The sequence below is a fragment of the Eumetopias jubatus genome, unplaced genomic scaffold (assembly GCF_037043125.1).
Source record: "Eumetopias jubatus isolate StellerSeaLion01/CBP00866 unplaced genomic scaffold, mEumJub1_p1.0 scaffold_4, whole genome shotgun sequence".
NCBI lineage: Eukaryota > Metazoa > Chordata > Mammalia > Carnivora > Otariidae > Eumetopias > Eumetopias jubatus.
In genome coordinates, this window is record NW_028274810.1 from 64,633,667 (window position 1) to 64,653,126 (window position 19,460).

Sequence of the window (19,460 nt, forward strand, 5' to 3'; positions counted from 1 at the left end):
AGACGTCACTGTTACTTCCACAAAAATAAGTCTATGTGTTTCTTCTTTTTTTCTTTTTCATTCAATGTGATGTCATAAGAATTGTCCACACTGCACCCTCGTCTCCATAATCTTGTTTTCATCTTCCACTCGGGCCAGAGTTTGCGAAACCCTTTTCCTTTCACTCGACACTTAGGATGCTGCTGGATGTCCTTTTGGGGCGTCACTGTGTCCCACGACTCTGGAGTTACCTCAAGTTCTGTTATTTACCACATTCTTGGCCTCAGCCATAAAAGAGACACAATGCTGTCAGCCAATTGACAAAGCCGTAGCCAGCAGGTGCTTTCTTATTTTTATTTTTTGGTGGCCCATCAAGGCCCCAAATGGGCTGGAGTTTGCTTCTGAGCTTGGGAAGTCAACTGCGCCTTGTTTTCACACATCCCCAGACAAGTGACACCAGAAAGCTGGGGTGGGTGGGACCAGCATCTGGATCCAGCAAGGGCCTCTAATTCTCCACTTGTTCTTTGCCAAACCCTCCTCTCCCCTCATTCTTCAGTTTCTTAAACCAGCCATCATTCAAGGGAAACTGAATCCATGTGTTTGTGATTCACTGATGCTGAACATGGCAGAATGTTTTGTAAGCTTCACATCATAGCAAAGAAACCCAAGTGCGTGTGTGGGTTTGTGCGGAACTGTATGGTGTGTATCTTCGCCTCTGTGTATGGTGTGTACGTCTGCGTGTGCATATGCATTCCTGTGTGTGTGTTATTTTCCTTTCTGTTTCTTGTAAGAATTTTCAACTGATTTTTCTTAGAATCAGGAAATCATGTTTGGCCAAAGAAACCCAACACTCCCTTCCCCCCCCTTCCTGAGGAACTCCAGCTTGGCAGAAAACACCCAAACACCCACGTTCTGACTTATTGGAGATGGTCCTGGGCTGCGCAGCCATTGCAGTCTGGTTCGGGAGCCAGTGTGCAGGGGGCAACCGCCCCGGGCTCCCCAGCCCACAGTGAGTGGGAGGGAGGCAGGAGGAAGGAGCAGCCTGTGCTTTCGCTCTGCCCCTCAAGCCATGGGGTGACTTCTCTTAGCAAAGCTCTGCTGACCTCTCTGATGGGAGCCCTGGGATCTGTCCTTGGCCCTCTTGCCCAGTCAGCTGACCGCCTTACTCATCGGGAGGGGGAACATGGCCCAGCTGTGGGCTGCGGGTGGGGTCAGACCATCAGCCTGGTGACTCCAAAAACCTCCCATTTTATCAACCGATCATGGGCTCCCATGCTCTTTCCCCTGTCCAGGTGGAGAATTCCTACTCCTCCTGCAACGATCCATTCAGCAGCCACCTCCTCCAGGAAGCCTAGATTCCCAGGCCGGGCTGGGCTAGACCCTGCTTCTGGCCTCTCCCAATCACAGCCGTGACCCAGGGTTCCGTGTTGTCCAGTACAGGTCTCTCCACCAACTGGCTGGAGCTCCGTGAGGACCACAAGCCCATCTCATTCATTCCTGGGACGCACGGCACCCAGAGCCAGTGTTCAACGTGGGGCAGAATGGGAACGTACCAGAGTTTGGGGAGGTGGGGGAGGTTCTGAAAAGCTCCCACTACCCTTCTTTGTGGAGAACCACTGCCCTGGAGGGTCTCTTTTGACCTGGAGAAAGCCTCACTTGGGCCGCCCAGCCTGAGCCCTCGGTGGAGAGACGCCAGAAGCCCTGCTGGTGGAGGGAGAGGAGCAGAAGACCCATGTCCCCTTCTACCCTGGGGCAGGGGGTGGTTCTTCCTTCCTCTGGAGCAGGGCTCCTAACCATGGCATGGTGGCACTGGTCATAACCAGGCATCCCAGGGACGTTGTTCCTCATGGTAGAGAGGACAGTCTGTAACTGTAGACCAGAGTGGTGGTCCTCCGTGGGAACACTCTGGCTCCCTCACACCTGACATTCTTTGCTTTGTGGGGAAAAAAAAAAGGAGTAGGAGTTCAGCTCTCATGGAGTTAGGACCTGGACGGGACCCTTATTACACTTGGGCACAGAGCCTTCTTGGTGGAGAGTGGTTGACTGTGAGCTCTGAGGGCTGCAGCTTTAGTTCCCCAAGCTTTTACTTTCGATTCCGTTCAAGCGTGTTGTTTGCACATTATTTGTGAACTTGTTATTTGCAAGCCCCAATTAAGCATTGTTCTGGTGCCAAGGTGTCTGGCTGGGAAAGAGGGACCTTCAGAGGGCAGTTGGGGATGACAAGACAGCAGTGTCCCACTAGAACCATGCCTGGCTCTGTACCCGCCCCCCACCCAGCCGTCCTCCTTTCCCACCCTACCCCTGCACTCTGAGCCCCACAACATCTAAAGTGGAACCAAAGAGCTTTGGTCTGTGTAGCTCCAGAGGGCAGGGCTGGGCCCAGAATGGGGAGTTCTCTTCCCTCAAGATGGATTTCATTCTGGCACCGGGAAGGACTTTCTAATAAGCATAGCTAGCCCATATGGAGGGGCTGACGGAAGGTAGTGAGTTCTCTGCCCTCTGAAGTGTGCAAGCAGAGGCGGTAGAGAAATGTGTGCCCTGGGTAGGGGACCTGATTTTAGCCAAATGGGAGTCTGGGCATCCTGCCTCACATCTTAGAAAGAGTTGGCTTGAGGATGGGGGTGTGGCAGAGCCATCTGGGAAGAGTAACTCGGTGCTAACGTGGCACTTGCTGTCAGCTGCTGGGCCTGTCATCTGCTCCGGGGAAAAAGCAAGCCATGATGCTCGGAAGGGCTGAAGGGATTCTCACGGACCCCCAGATGCCTCCTTCCAGCTGCCTTTCTAGTGGACTCCCTGCAGCTGCATCCTGGGGCCAGCTTGGGGGAACCTCCCTGACTGGGTCAGCCGAGGCCAGAGCCCAAGGACTTGGCCATGGGGCTCAGGGCTCCTTCCTGTCTCAGACATCCTAGTGCCAGGATGTTGTGACTATGGGTGCTGTCATGCTAGTAGACCAGGGTTTGAATCTACTTATCGGGTGGCCTTAGCAAGTTGCTTGCACACTTACAGTGACTGGGAGTTCACTACTTCTCAAGGTGGTCCCTTCCACGGCAGAAAGTTATACCTGGTGCTGAGCTGAGATCTCCTTCCCTGTGCCTTGCCCCACCAATCCCAGCATTCCCCAGGTTTGCTCTGCTCCCTGCTCTACAGCCCCTGCCCCCTCAGCTACTTCCCCAGGCCCACATCTCTGTCACCACCACCTACCTCAGCTGTAAGACACACACCTCCCTCCCCCATCCTTTTCCCAGTAGGTCTCAATGTCAGGGTGGGTCCATGGCCTCCTTGACAAGCTCCCAGGCTTCTGGCCCCACAGGCAGAGGGCCCACCGGCCCTTCAGCAGCCCCACTCCTTACATGACTCAGCAAGCTGGCAGCAAGCCAACCCCAAAGTCCCCTTCCCACATGCTGCTGCTATGGCTCAGCCCCTGCCCCCACCCCCGAGTCTGTCCTCTCCCCAGTTGTGGAAGCCCGGTCTGGACCAACAGATGTCCGTGCTCGGTTTTATCGTGTCAGAGCTGGCCCGTGGTCCCAGCCTGCTGGGCTCTGCGTCGTCCCAACGTCCTCATCCCACACATTAGCCGTTCCTCCCAGCTTCCTGTCCTCTGCAAATCCCATCCACATGCCGTCAGCGGCCTTGGCCAAGCCATTGATGAAAATGACCAGGAAGGGGAGGCTGAAAGAAGACGCCTGAATCACACCTCCAGGGACCCTCTCAGATTCTCTTCACCCAGGAGAGGGCCCTGCCTGAGACAGTCACTCCAAAAAGTTCCTGTCTGTTCCCAAAAGTTCCAGTGCCGACTGTCTCAACGTCACACAGACATACAGTGCCAGGGGTAGTCCCCTAAACCTGGTGAGGGGACCAGAGCTGGTCTAGAGGACTTGCTCTCAGGGAACCCACAATGGGTGCTTATGGTCATTAGAGCAAAGTTGACCTTTTAACAATCTCGTCTAGAATGACACCTTGGCTTAACATCACACACTCCACAAACCTGCACCCAGACCAGGCCCTGGGCTCTGAGGACCTGGAGCTGAGCCAGATCCAGCCCTTCCCTGGAGGAGCTCACAGTCTGCTGCGGCAGGCAGTCTGAGAAGAGACCATGACATCGTAGAGCAAATGCTAATAACTGGAATGTATTGAATATTTATGATGTACCAGGTACTATGCTAAATCTAGATTAACCCTCACCACCAACCATCATTACCTCCCTTTTATCCTCCTGTGGAAACTAAGGCACACAGAGGTTCGGGAACTTGACGAGGGCTCCCAGCTATTGAGGGATACGTGTAGGAGCAGGAGGGAGATGCCTTGCCTAGCCAGGTGGTCCCAGAGGGGTCTTCCAAGGGACGTGGTGCCTGAGTGGAGACTGGACAGATGAGCAGCAGTAGGAGAGGACAGGGAAGGGAAGCAGGAGGGGCAGGGGCAAGGGGACCGGGTTCCTTTGGAATTTCCTGCTTCACCAGCACTTATTCCCTGCCAGCTTCCCAGTTGGGCCCTGGAGATTCAGAGGTGGGCATACCAGCAGAGTGCCCTCTAACTAACTGGGAAGCACGGGGTTCCCTCGGGCGGAGGGTGACATGGCACCTCAAGGTAGGCTTCCCAGAAGAGAGGACATCTAGGCTGGCCATGGAAAGGGCAAGTGGAAATGAGTGGGGTTGGGGAAATGTGTGTGGGGAGATAGCAAGTTCCAGGCTGAAGGAATAACCATGCAAAGGTGGCTCACGGAGCAGCATGGAGACCAGGGTGCCTGGAGCGTGTGGGTGAGGAGCTGGAGACTGAGTCAGGCCACACTGGACCCAAGGCCATGAAGGAATGTGCAAAGTTCTGAGGGCAGTGGGGAGCCGCCAAGGACTTCAAATGGGATGGGGGTGGAGGGCGGCCAACAGTCCAGGTACTCTGTCCACTGACCCCAGTGAAGTGCACGGCAACAGTGGTGTCTCCCGGGGTCAGGTGGGCATGATACCCACCACAGCAGCTGGTGTTAGAACCAGTGATGGGTCAGTAAACAGCCTCTTTCACCCTCCTTGAGGAGCCCGGCAGCTGCTGCCTCCCTTCCCCCACCCCTACAAGTGGAGCAGTTACCAGATTGAAACAGACTGGGCCTTTGAGCCCAGCCTGCACCCCAATCACTGCAATCTCTTGATCCACAATCCCTGGGCTCTGGGTGGTGGCCATATGGCTCAGTCCCAGACCTCTTAGCTCCCTGAGGCTCTTCCCCAGGGCCCTGAAGGACAGTGGGGGCTCCAAGGAGCAACCAGCCAGAGACTGGGAGTAGGTGAGGCAAGGTTACCTATTCTCCCCTCACCGTAAATTACATGCCAGTAGGGGCATTGGAGGGCATCCTCACAGAACCTCCCACTCAGTCTAGAAGCCTTGATCGAGCATCTGAACAGGTGGCTGGCCATCCAGGCTCTACTTGGATACCTCCAAAGATGGGGAGCTCACCATCACAAATCCATCATGGGACAAGTCATCAACTCTGAGAGTTGAACTATAGAGGCATGACATGGACTCTATCACATGAGAATCACGGTCAACCAAAACTAGAAGACACTTTTCTTCCACAGGAGTTAAAGCAGCTCCCTATCGTGGAGAGGCACTGGGATCTGGGGAAGCCCCGCAGGGTTCTGAATCAGAAACCCCTGGTCCAGTCTTGACACCACAGCTTCCCAGCTGGGTGGCTTGGCCAATTATCTCCCCCTCCCTGAGCTCTATTTTCCTTCTCTGTAACTCCAGCTGCATAGTCCAATAAGGTAGCCACTAGTCATAAGTGGGTTATTGAACCCTCGAAATGTGGCTAGTGCAGCTGAGGAACTTTTTTAAGAAATTATTTTAAATTAAAATTTTAACACTTGCAGTATAAACATGTTTATATTGATTACATACTGAAATGATAATATTCTGGATAGACCAGTTTAAAGTATTAAAATGAATTTCACAAAAAAATGAATTTCACTTATTTTTTTCACTTTTTACAATGAGATCACTAGGAAATTTAAAATTTTACATTTGTGGCCTACCTTGTAATTCCATAGGACAGTGCCGAATGTTTTTTAAGGATCAAATGAGGTGGATGTTCAGGTGTTTGGGGACATTTAAGGTCCAGACAGATTATGGTTTCTGTGGCTGCCAGGTACTCAAGGGATTGTGTTCTCCATCACACGAGCAAGACATCCTTATTCTAGAAATAACAGAGAACGTGGATAAACAGTACAACAGAATGAAAATCACCCATAATCCCACCACCCAAAGATAGCTACTGTAAACTCTCTCTTGCTAGTGTTTTTTTTCTGTGCTATCCACGTGAGTCCTTGCAAGCCACCCTACCCCAGCTTACAGGTTCTCAGAAAGGTCACTCTAACAGCTTGGCCCAAAAGTGTGGGACCTCGAGGAGCCCCCCGCTTGTCAAAGGCGGGACCTTGAACTTGCTTTCTTCTTACCATAAGTCCCTGGAGTGGCCCATGTGCACGTGGGGTCCACGCTTTCCTCGTACCGAGCTCCCAGTCGTCTTGGCCTCCGCCAACACCCGTGGTCACCAACCTGGCTGCTCCGTCAGCCGTTGCCAGTGGCTCCCTCCCCGCGAGCTCCCGCCTTCCGCTACTCACCTCCCTCTCCAGCCAGTAGGAAAACCCTTCCCATTTTGGAGGCTCCAGAGGGGAACTGCTTGGAGCCCAGGTGATGGAATTCTTTCCATGTTTTCCATCAGCCCTCTCCTTTCCAGAGCCCCTGAGTCAGGGCCTCTCTTGCTGTATCTAGAACCTACACTCCCTCCCTTCCCACATCCTGGTCGGTCCCTGAGTGGGAACCACCTCTGTGTTAGACCTTCTTCTTCTTCAGGGTGGCCTTCGGAGGGGCTCTTTGTCCCTTTCTGCAATCTGTTATGGACACGCCTCTTGAGCACAATCCCTCAAGCATGTCTGCGCAGGTGCATCTGGACTGCAAACCTGGAGAAGGGTCTCTGTCACAGGAGGCTCTAGGGCTCCCTGCAGAGCTACAGACTAGCTCGGACCTTGCTTTCTCCACCTAACCTTCAATAGGAACATCTTTCCAATGACACCATTGCTTCTGATGGTTGCTCAGAACGCCACTGCATGGGTATGCTGCAATTTTTAATCTCATTCTGCATTGACGAACTAGGGGTCTGAGGCCCGGTCTAATTCTGCACTGACATTCTTAGGTCCGTCCCAGATGTTTGCTCTCACAAATACCACTTTAGGGTCCCTCCCAGTACACTTCACTTAGATGTTCTCAAATGTGGCGAGTTCTCCCTTTTCAGCCAGCCAGCCAATTCTGCGGGATGAATTGTACTGGACCCCACTTTTCCTTCTGTCCCCCATGGCCTGGCACTCAAGGCCACCCCCACTCCCGAGCACAGTCTGTCTGTCCCCCATATCACCGTTCCTCAAATTTGACCTAAGCTCTGACCACACTGTGCCCACACTTGCCAGCCTCTCTGTTGGCTACTGCTGTCTCATTGCCTGGGATATCTGTTCCATCTCCAAATCCTCCTCAGGCTCCCAAGAACCACTCACATGCCCCCTCCTCCAGGAAGCCCTTCCTGACTCTCCTAGCTAGAAGTGATCCCTCTCTCCTCTGAGTGAAGAGAGCACCTCCTTGTCCTCTTGCCTATGGTACTAATGCAGCCACTCTGGCTCCTGGTTCCTTGAGTCCACTTATCCCGGACTGTCTCGCTCTGTCTCCTTCCTGCCCTCCTGCCACACCAGGAGCAGCTTGAGTCTGGGGAGAGATTCTGATTTCTTTCTGTGGACACAGGGCATGGCACGGAGTGGGCAAGCACTAAAGGTTTGAATAAATACATGAAGGGAAGAGGGCAGGCCTGGAGTTGGGGCCTGTGTCCCAGTCTAGCTTCTGCTAGTGTTCCGTGTGACCCTGGGCAGGTCGTCCTCTCGGGGCTCCTGCTTCCCTGTGAGATGAAGCAGTTGGGACTTCGCTGGGGGGGGATTCTGTTGCAGTCAGCGGGCTGTTTGGCCCTCGGCTGATGTGCTGGCCCCAGGCTGGGGATAATCTCTCTGGTGGATAATAATTGCAGGGCAGCCCCCCATTTCCCTTGCCTACACAATCCCATTATAAGCCCTTCAGGATTTATGTCTGAGACCCACCCTAAGCCCATCACTAACATATGGCATACTGGCAGGCAAGGGATGAACAGAGATTGTAAATATTCATTCATTCATTCCTTCACTCAGCAAGCTGCTACCAAGCTGCACTCGGCTGGGCCCTGTGCCTGACTCCGTGTATCCAGCACTGAACAGACCCAGACCCTGACCCAGTCCCGGAGGCACTTCCATTAAACAGTCAGCCACTCAGTGAGGTGGGGGCTGGGGCAACGGACAGCACAGGGCCTGTGGAAGCCCAGAGAAGGAGCCTTTGCCCCGGCCAGTGGTGAGGGAAGGCTTCCTGGAGGAGGGGACCCTTCAACTGTGTCTTAACAGAGCAAGGAAGAGCAGGGTACTCAGGCAGCAGCTACAGCGTGAAGTGGGGAGAAGCTTACAGTGCTCAGCTTGATGCTGGTGCTGCCTGAGTGTAGTCTAATGATAAGAGGAGCAGGATGGGGAGGGATTATCCACTCTTGTTTACATGATTAAACCCAGACAAATACTTCCTTTATCTGAAAGAATGAAAGGGCTTTGGGGAAAAATCCTTTTGGCAGCAAAGCAAAGCACAAGCATCTCCTTAACTAATCTCTCAACCCCACCCCACCAACAGCCAAGAGGAGAGTTAACTCCGAGGCTGACCTGCACTGGTAGGCCCAGAGCCCAGCGCAAGGCAGGGTCAGGAGCCAGGGGGAAAGAGACCCACAAGCCCCCTCAACACAACCTCCCAAGACGATGACGAAGGGGAGTCTGGGCTCAGGTGGTAACCCAAGATGGCCATAGGGTGGCACCTCTCCGAGAAACCACGGCCCCATTTCAGAGATGGGATCCTGAGGCCCAAAGATGTCCCACAGGCAGTGGGCAGAGCCAGGACCAGGACCCAGCCTAGGCTCTCACTCCCATCATTAGTTCCTTCAGCAAGCCTGCAGTTACCCCCTGCCTGATCAAGCAGCCCTGAGAGCTCACACTCCACACGCACTGGGGACCCACAGAGAAGTCACACCTGCCCCTCTCCTCTCAGGTCCTCAGTCTGATGAAAGAGACAGGTAGACAGGGATAGCCAGGGTCATGACAGAGGCCAGGGACTGTCCCTGGGGAGAGGCAGGTAGTCCGAGATGTCACCAGAGTGGTGACATTGCGCTTGGTCTTACCTAGTGAAGTAGCACTTAGGCCGAGTGGAGGAACCTGGTAATGACACCAAAGGCAACAGCACTGACAAGGGCCTGGAGGTGTGCAAGGGTGTGGCGGCTGCCCCCGGCGTGGGCCAGAGAACAGAGCAAGAAACCAGGCTAGAGGGACCACAGGGCTGGACTGCTGGGGGGGGGGGGGGGGGGCGCGGATAACGCACATGCCTGCACGGTCCCTCCAGCTCTGCGAGGGTGCCGGGCAGAGCCAGGAGGGGTGTGAGTGGGTCCGCCTGAGTGGCCCCCCACCCCCATACCCTGACCCACATCGCTCTCCCAGCTTGATGTCTGGCCTCGCCTCCCTGGATGCCAAGACCTCCAGCCGCCTGGGCATCCTCACCGTGGCGTACTACCTGTGGACCACCTTCATGGCAGTCATCGTGGGCATCATCATGGTCTCTATCATTCACCCGGGCAGGGTGGCCCAGAAGGAGACGACAGAGCAGAGCAGGAAGGCCATCATGAGCTCCGCCGATGCCCTGCTGGACCTCATCCGGTAACTCTCACCCTGACCCTCTGCTTGGGAACGCCATGCCTGGGCCAGGGCCACTGGCTCCAAGGCCCTGGCCCCCCATGTCTGCCAGAGGCCATATAGGGCATGGGGAGGGGGTGCCCAGGGTCTGCTCTTGATTTCGTGTGGCCACAGAAGCCACACAAACAGCTCAGTCCCTGTGCAGCCCGCTGGGTTCACACTGCACTGTGTGTGTCCATCAGACTGAGAGCACCTCGAGGGCAGGACGGGGTTCTGGGAGCCACGCCCCAGCACGCAGCCTGGTACCAGGCAGGTATCAGTGGCTGTTTGCTGACTGAGCTTGCTTGTGTGCACCCAGCCTTTACTGAGGAAGGCCAGTGGTCACTCCCCTCACCACCTTTTCCTTCTTGGTCCTCTTCTTGCAGACAAGGGAGTGAGGCTCAAAGAGATGAAGTGACTTTTCCAGGGTTGTCCTGTGGGCAGGTCATGGAGCCAGGCTTTTTGCCCGGTGGTGCCCCTGCCTGAGCCCCATGGATACTGCTAACCATGTGTGGCAGGGACCTGAGTCCTCCTCCCAGAAAGCGCTGTAGACCCAGCAATGCATCCAAGTCCAAACCCCTTTTCCCAAGACTCCATGCAGGCCATGCGCCTCCTCTCCATCACTCATTCACCCCTGCCAATGCCCGCCCTGTGCCAGGCACTCAAGCCTGGCCCTAGTTCCAGAGGAGAGAAAGGTTCACGAAGAGACAACAACAGCATGGGGGTGGGATTCACAATGAGGGAGGCAGGGGCTGTAGGTGAGAGCGAAGAGCAGGCTCAGGGGAGGCAAAGGGAGGGATGAGTGGCAGTACCAGGGAGCCAGGAGCCCATTCTTTGTGAAGGCAAAGGTGTGCAAAGGTCCTGAGCTGAGAGGGAAAGCATGGGGAGAAGTCCTCACTTGCTCAGCGTGACTGGGGCACGGGGCAGGGGGTGGAGTGGACAGTCACTCTCCACTGCTGGAGAAGCGAAGGGGTCCTATCATGAAGGACAATGTAACCCAGGCTGAAAGCTGTGTTTTATCCTAAAGGCCACAGGAAATGGGCTTGGAACACAGAAGCAGCATGATCCCATTCAAAAGGCTCGTTCTGCTGCAGAGTGAGGGTGAATGGGGGGTGAGGGGAGAACGGGAGGACAGGCAGGGAGAGGGACACGATGGTGGCCCTGGGCACAGGGAGAGGGCAGACTGAAGGCTGCTCGCAAGGTAAAACCAACAGGAGCCACGCAGGGCAGAAGGGAGGAGGTCATGGAGGAGGGGGCAGTGTTGATCTCAATGGCCTGAACACCCAGGTGTGTGGTCACCGAGTCGCCGGACAATGCTAGAGCAAGTGTGGACATCCTGGGGAAGGTGTCCACCAGTGGTTGGCTGGTGGAGCTGAGTCTTTGGGAGAGTCTGAGCTGGAGATGGAGGGTGGCAGGCTGCCCATCTTGGGCCACCATCTCTCATATCCTGCATCCAATTTGTTGGCAAATTCTGTCAGCTCTACCTTCAAAATAATATCCCTTGTCCCTTCTGTCCTCCTGTGCCACTCTCACATCTCCCAGAGCACTATCATGTCTCACTAGAGGGTCCAACCGGGTCACCCTGCTTTCTCTCTGCTTCCCTCCAGTCTGGTCTCAGCCCAGCAGCCAGAGGGATCCTGCTCATGACTCATCACACGTCAACACACTCCGCAATGTTCACTATGGCCTATAGGCCCTTCCTTCTTGATGTACCACCACATACCCACGGCCTGTGATCTCTGTTCCAACTCTCCCTCCCCTCCCTCCAGCCCTGCAGGCCTCCTGCCAGTCCCCAAGTATCTGTAAGATCCCATCCTGGTGCCTTGTCCTCATCACAGCCTCTGTCTGGCTGGACCTTCCTGTAGGGGTGCATGGCTCCTCCCCTCACTCCACCTCTGCTCCGCGTCACCTCCCAACCTCTGTCACACTCTCTCCTCAGAGACTTTATTACTACTGGACATCCTGTGTGTTTATTTCTTCTTGTGACTCTATAACTGCATAACATGTTCCACCAGGGCTAGATTGTTACAAATCTGTTCCCTGCTGCACCCTGGGGCCAAGAACAGCTCTGAGGAGGTGCTCAGTGTTTGCTGAAGGCAGACACGGGATACAAGGTCACAGATGGGGTTGGGGTCTGAGCCAGAAGAGGAGATTCGCACAGGGAGAAGGTGCCAAGCATGTGGCTCCCCACCACGTTGGAGGTTTGCGTAGAGCTGACAGAGCAGGAGCAAGCAGAGGGCCAGGAGGGGAACCAGGAGAGCAGATATCCTAGAGGCCAAGGGAAGAAGAATTTCGAGAAGCTTCATTTCTAAGATCCATTATTTCTAAGATTTGGTGGCTATGATTCATCCTTTCTTGGATTCTATGATTCGAAACAGCCTTTCCTCGTGGTGGAAGGAGCTGGTGCTCGGGAGTCCCCCCCCTCCCCACCACGGCGTCCCCTGCTGAGGGGCTGAGGGCTCTGGATCGGACACACGTGTCAGAGTCAAATGTTCCAGGAGTGGCTCCTGCTCTTGGTTGCTTTTCACGTGGTGAAAACTGATCCTTCTGTTTTGAGGCTTTTCCCCAGTTGCTCTCAACCCCAAGGCAAGTTGTTTTGCAAAGCTGAGTGGTTTGACATCACAGTCACTGTTTCTTAGTCAGAGAGTGGGCAGCTGAGAGCAGTCACATGCTTGCAGGGACAGGGAACCATTACCTTGGCGATGGGAGGCCTTGTCACAACTCTGTCAATAAGACAGTGTGACCCTTCCAGGCCTCAGTTTCCCCAGCAGTTTTCAAGATCCCTTCTAGCTCTGTGGTTTTGAAACACAAAGGCCTACACACCAGGGAGAAAGCTGCAGGGCTTGAGCAGAAGCTCCTGGAGGTGGGTTCTGGGAGCTGAGGTTGGGAGGACAGTACAGAATCCAACCTTGAAGACCTTGAAGCCAGGCTGAAAGGTTGGCTGTTATGCTTTAGAAACAGGAAGCTGGTGAGTTTGGGAAGGATGGATTGGAACAGGGCAGAGTGGTCAGGATGTGACTGGAAGCCGGGGGATGCCCTGTTTGGGGTGCAGTCACTTCCGCTCCACTCACCGCCCCCCCCCCCTTATAAGGCACCCGCTCTGGGTGAAGACGTTGCGCTGAGAGGGGCAAGTGCAATCCTGCACCAGGCTGTCCTCTATCTTAGGACAGAGAAGAAGAATGCACCGGACAGACACTCTCAGAGACTCTTCTTAGATGCTCTGACATTCCGACAGGCTGTGCAGAAAATGAGAACACCAGGACGGAAGGGGCCCCCTCACCCTCGCTGTGGCCCAGAGCACGTGGCCAGTGAGCATTGGTTAACTGAGAACAGGGACAGCCAGGGCAAGGAACTGGGAAGTGCGGGCAGGTGTGACACAGGAGAAGTCAGAAAGACGTAGAGACCAACAGAGCAGGGGAATAAGGCCGGTGGCATACCTCAGGGCCGGGAAGATAGCCATCTCTCAAAGATGATTCCAGAGGAACTCAACAGGCCATGTCCCTGGACAACTCAGAGAGACATGAATTCATTTCCCAAGGCTCCAGAAAACCGACGTCTGCTCAGAGTGCAGCCTCACAGAAAACAACCCAAACAAGTGTATGCTAATCAGAGCTGGGCCCCTTCTTTTTTTCCCAATCTTATTAAAACACCAGAGAGATGAAGTAATGACTTGGCTCTACTTATCGCTCCCAGTCACCCTCTCAGGGATCGGATGCAGCCCTCAGGAGCCGTGCTTGGGAAGGGACAACCCCCACCTGGGGGGTTGGGGACATGGGATTAAGGGCAAATTTGGAATGTCACAGTCTTGGGACATAGAATAGGTAAGGAGAGGAGGTGGCAGGCTGTGGCTCTGCCCCAAGTGCATGCAGGAAGGCCCAGGCCGGAGGGTGTGTGTACTTGATGCACATGGCTATTGTCTCCCAAGCACATTCCATGTGCATTTATGCCACCAGGAGCCTGGAAAGTCTTCCCATGGGCATTCAAAGTCAGAAGAAAACGTACATTTTCCTGTTTAATAATCAAAAGTGTAATTCTCCATTAAAGTCTGCAGGATGAGTTCATCGATTATGAGTATGAGCACATGTATTAGTTAGGAGTTGCCGTTGGAGGCTAGTTAGAGAAACCGAGAGCAGCAGAGGCTGAACTGCAGTAAAGGCTCATTTTCTCCCAAATCAGCAGTACAGTGGTGGGCAGCTCATGGGCAGCAGGATCCCATGCTCCCCCCACCATGTTTACCACTTGGCTTTTGTCATCAGTGTATCTCATGGTCCAAGGAGGTTGCTGAAGCTCTAGCTATTACATCCATGTTCCAGGCAGAAGGAAGACAATTGGAGGAAAGGACCAAAGGGTCCTGGCTGAGTGGGCACCTTTTCAAGAGTTTTCTGAAAGCACCACCCAATGACTCCCACTTCATCTCCTCGGCCACCCTTTGGTGAGAGAGGCTGGGAAACAGGGAGCCCCACTGGTCCCGTAACATGCCGGGGCTCCTGTTGGTAAGGAAGAAGAGAATAGAGACTGGGTAGGCAACTAGCTGTCCCGGCCACAACCCACGTTTTAAATTATTCTAATTTTCAAGGAGATTGTAAAGAAATGTACATCTTAGGTATAAGCTTCATTTGGTCTCCTACAACTTGAATGTTCCTGCTTTCTGCCTTCTCTCGAAGTTTCATTAGAAAACCACCTTGCAAGTCCCTCGCACCTCGGGGGTTCTGCCCAGGAGAAATTTTCAAACTCTGAAGCACTGGTACAGCCTGGGCGTCCTCCCCTCTGGTCACGAGGGCCCAGTGGACTGCTGCATTCTGGCACCTGTGTACCTGGTGAGCCCCCAGCACTAACCCTGACGTCGGTGCTTCGGATCTGCTTGATGTCAAAAGCCCTGGCAGGCAGCTACTATTCTGGTGGCAGGAATCTGCTTATAACTAGCAGACAAATGAGGAAAAAGCCTCATTTGAGTTTTTGAGATCCCAGGCCCTGACCCCTGCCTGCTTCTTCTCTCTCTTGTGACAAAGTTGAAATTAGTGGGAAAAGCCAGGACCACTCTTTCTGCCTTGCTAGCTGATTCTAAGCTCTCTTCCTCCTGCCATATGCTTACACTGAAGCATATTTTAGCAACAGTGGAAAAAAAAAATATAGTCCATTTTCCAACAGTGGCTGCTGGGGCATAAGGTTAACAAATAAAGCACACCCGAGGCGCCTGGGTGGCTCAGTCAGTTGGGTGTCTGCCTTCAGCTCGTGTCATGATCCCAGGGTCCTGGGATTGAGCCCCGCATTGGGCTCCCTGCTTGGCGGGGAGTCTGTGCTTCTCCTCTCCCTCTGCCTCTCCCCTCAGCTTGTGCTCTTTCACTCACTCTCTCAAATAAATAAAATCCTTTAAAAAAAAGAAAGAACGTACACCCATACTCTTGTATATAATTCCAGGTATGTATGAGCAGAGTCTCGAAAGAGAAGAGATTTGCCAAGAGCAAGAGTGAGTGGTAAGGCCAGTCCATGTGGCCTGTTTGAGGAAATGCAAGCACATGAACAAAAATCTTTGTTAGCATCTCTGATTTAGAAAAGATTCTTAGAAGTGCATTGTAAAGACAAAGGTGCAATGGTTTTAAGACCCTCAATAGGAATTGCAAATTTCCTTACAGAAAGGTTGCTGTCAGAACAGGGAGGGAGGGGGAGAGGCATGTCCCCACACCTCCTCAGCATTGAGTATTGTCATCTAAAAATCCTATACCAGTTTGAGAGGTGAAAATGTCTAATTTATTGAGGAAGCTGAACATTTAAAAGCTTTTCTGGGCTACTACGGTCCTTCTTTTGCAAGGTGAGTTGCCTGGCCATGACTTTCAATCATTTTTCTATTGAGGTACTAATGTTTTTGTGGTCCAATTATTTATGCAGCAAATATATACTGAGTGCCTGTTACGTGCCAGGCAGTCTTCCAGTCACTGGGGCCACAGCAGGGAACAAATCAGAGATCTCTGCCTTCCAGGAAGCTGATGTTCTGGAGAGAAGAGACAGTGAACGAGGAGACAAAGACAAGATTTATAAAAGCTCTTTAAAGATTTAGGATGATAATACTTTGTCACATAGTTTTCCTAGTTTATCATTTGCTTTATAATTTTATTTGTATTTCAATCCATCTTAAGAGAACTTCTCAATTTATTTACTTTTTATTTTAGCATAATTTCAAGCTTACAGAAAAGTTGCAAACATAGGAGAGTTCCCACATACCTTTCCCCCAGCTTTCCCTGTCAGCAACATACATAGTGATGGCACAGATGTCGAAACTAAGAAATTAAATTAGTATAACACTATTAACTAAATTACAGACCTTGCTTGGATTTCACCAGTTTTTCCACTAATGCCTTTTTTTCTGCTCCCAAATCCAACCCAGGATACTGTGCTGCACTTAGGACATTCTTAATTTCTATGTAGTAAAATCTATTGATTTTTTTTTTTAATTGCTCATTTCTTTTTCTTAGCCGGTCCTTCCCTGTTCTGAGATCTGAAAAACACTAACCTATTTTTTCTTCTAGCTTTTTATGGTTTCATTTTCTTTTTTAAAGATTTTATTTATTTGACAGAGAGAGACACAGCGAGAGAGGAAACACAAGCAAGGGGAGTGGGGGAGGGAGAAGCAGGCTTCCCGCCGAGCAGGGAGCCCGACGTGGGGCTTGATCCCAGGACCCTGGGATCATGACCTGAGCCGAAGGCAGACGCTTAACGACTGAGCCACCCAGGCGCCCCTTTATGGTTTCATTTTAAAAATTATTTCTTTAACCTATCTGGAATTTATTTTGATGCAAAGTATAAATAGGGATCTAACTTTTTTTTTTATTTAAATAGTTGGTTTGGCTGCATAATACTCTATAACAAATCCTTCCTTTCCTCACTGATCTGTGAAGCGACTTTTATCAAAAATGAAGTACTCAGGGACGCCTGAGTGGCTCAGTCGTTAAGCGTCTGCCTTCGGCTCAGGTCATGATCCCAGGGTCCTGGGATCAAGCCCCACATTGGGCTCCCCACTCCCACTCCCCCTGCTTGTGTTCCCTCTCTCGCTGTGTCTCTCTCTGTCAAATAAATAAAATCTTTCAAAAAAAAAAAAAATGAAGTACTTAGAGGCTCCTGGCTGGTTCAGTGGGAAGAGCATGGGACTCTTGATCTCAGGGTCATGGGTTGGAACCCCACGCTGGGTGTAGATATTACTAAAACAAATAAATACACTTTATTTCTTTCTAAATAGGGTACTTAAGATGTACTAGGTTCTGTTTCTGGGCTACATGTTCTGTTCTCTTGATTTTTCTGTTGGCAGCTGTATCAATATTATACTTTAAATTCTATCCTTATAGTATATGTTCATATCTGGTAGGACAAGACCCCTCCCTCCTCAGCTTTATGAAAATCCTGTCAATAGGAATTATGATCTCATTTATGTGCCAGGTCCTGTGTTGGGCGCCACAGAGAAGCTAGGAACCACTGAGGCAGACCTGTGAGCCAGTGCCACACTGCAGCACTCTGGAGCACGGGTGACCCCTGAGGAAAGGCCCACAGAGTTAGCCAGTAATCAGAGAAGGCGTGGCCTCTGACTGACTGGAGTAGGAGCTAGCCAGAGAAGCAGGAGGGACCTTGTAGGCAGAAGGAACAGTGTGAACCAAGGCCTGGGTGCTGGAGAAGTATGCAGTGTCTCTAGGGAACCGTATGCAATTGGAGTTTTGAGTACTGGGGATTGGGAGGTGGGGTGGAGGGTAGAGGCGGCTGGTGGTAGGAAGAGGTGAGACCACAGAGGGAGGCTGGCTAGGTCATCGAAGGCCTTGGGGTGTCCAGATGACCCCACGGGCCCTCCTGTCCTGGGCTCTGAATTCTCCAGTTACTGACTCTCTTCCCAGGAACATGTTCCCAGCCAACCTTGTGGAAGCCACATTCAAACAGGTGAGTGGGTCCTGGGGCGAGGGGTGACGGAGCGGGGCAGGTAGGGCCAGCCTGGGCCAGGCTGGGAGGTGTCAGGTTTACCCAGCAAGTCTCCCTGCCTCCTGGGGCCGGAGGCTGGAGAGGAGGGGAGGTGGGGCCATCAAGATCCTTAGAGCCTCCCCTGGCCACAACCCTGCCCGGGGTTCCAGCTTCTTAGGAAGAGAACTGACAGGGTGGGGGGGGCACCCATGCTCTAGGCTCACCCCCACGCTCGCGTACCCCCGATCACTGGATCCTCACAGTAACCCTGGGCTCGGTGCACCCGCCCTGTCCCAGATGAGGAAACCTAGGCTAGAGGCTTGGAAGGATTAAAGGACCTGCCCAAAGTTATACAGCTAGTAAATGACAGTGCTGGTCGGGAAACCCAGGCCTGTCTGGCGTCTAAGCCTGTGTTCTTTTTCTTTTTAAAATAACCCCTTTTCCCTGTAGTTAAGAATAATCTTGTTCAGTGTAAAATATTAGGAAAATACTAAAATACAAAGCAGAAAATAAAAATCTCTTGTCCTAGGACCAAGCAACAGTGGTGGTAGTTGGGACACATCTAGTCTTTTTTCTCTGCATAAATATGTTTTGGAAAAACAAAATTGGGATAATAGTACAGAGATGGCATGTATCTTGCTTTTTCCCCAAGCTCATTATAGCATGAGCATTTGCCCTGGTTACGAAGTGTTTCTTTAAAATACACTATTTGCGATGATATAAGAGCCCATGGTGGGGCCATCCCTCGTTTCGGTGGGCCTCGAGGTTGTTTTCGAAGTTTTTTTCTTTTTGGAAATGATGGTAAATATCTTTGTGCGCCAATTTTTATCTGCCCTTCTAATAATTTCTAATCCTTTTCCCCTCATAAAACGTCAGCTGGTTGGTCGACAATCCAGCAAGCATTTCCCAACTCCCTTGCCTGTGCTGGGCCCTGCATTAGGACTGAGGACACAAAGGAGGAGGTTGAGGGTTGGAGAGGAGGCTCTAAAATAAGGAGCTGTGAAATCTTGAGCTAATCACTGTATCTTTCCTAATCTCCTGGGCCTTTATCTATGAAATGAGCCAGAGAATGACGGGCCCTCAGTGCTAGGCGAGGGATTTCTGATTTTATTCCAATAGTGATGGGGAATTACTGAAGGCATGAGAGAGAATGTCGCTCTACCTCATACCTACCCAGAATGCCCTTTCTCTTTTGGCAAACTCCTACCCATCCTTCAAGGCCCAACTCAAATGTCCCCTTCTTTGGGAAGCTGTCTGACCCCTGAGACAAAGTAAGTCACTCCCTCCCCAAAGCTGTCAGAGCAGAATTCATGTCTGGTTCATCTTTGTGTCCCTGGCATCCACCACAGCATGTTCAGTGTTGGAATGATGATGATGATGGTGGTGGCATAACAGTGGTAACGGTAACGACCACATAAGGCATGCCACAGGCCAGGCACTGTTGAAACACTTCATGTATGTTGTCTCATTTAATCTAATGAGCTAGATATGATTGCGACCCCCGTTTTACAGATGAAGAAACTGAAGCACGGAAACTTGAGGTCCCATATATTTCCTGAGTGGTTCCCCCACGCCAACCCCCAGAAGATCTACCTCATTGACACTGTGGTGTTGGGAGGAGAGAGGACTCCCTCGTTTGGGCTCCTAGTGCCCAAGGAATGAGAGGGAAAAACCCAGGGATGCCTGGGGCAAAGGAGGAAAGGGAGCCGGCTTGGAGGCTCAGTTCCTCCCAGCTGGATCCTC

The 19,460-nt window shown here is 52.2% G+C and overlaps 2 protein-coding genes across 3 annotated transcripts in view; one reads left to right on the forward strand and one right to left on the reverse strand.

Moving 5' to 3' along the window:
• SLC1A7 (solute carrier family 1 member 7) overlaps positions 1 to 19,460 on the forward strand; it is a 42,303-nt gene that overhangs the window by 13,137 nt on the left and 9,706 nt on the right. The window contains exons 3-4 of one of the 2 annotated variants that reach the window (XM_028106885.2): positions 9,552 to 9,767; positions 17,657 to 17,699. In XM_028106885.2, the coding sequence (XP_027962686.1) occupies positions 9,552 to 9,767; positions 17,657 to 17,699 (259 nt within the window). Of the gene's footprint in view, positions 1 to 9,551; positions 9,768 to 14,095; positions 14,142 to 17,656; positions 17,700 to 19,460 lie in introns of those variants that run through there. The other variant, XM_028106886.1, reaches the window with a different exon arrangement.
• Positions 6,002 to 19,460, reverse strand: part of PODN (podocan) — a 47,827-nt gene continuing 34,368 nt past the window's right edge. Inside the window, exon 10 of the mRNA XM_028106883.1 lies at positions 6,002 to 6,154. The gene's annotated coding sequence lies outside the window, so the exon portion shown is untranslated. The remainder of the gene's footprint in view (positions 6,155 to 19,460) is intronic.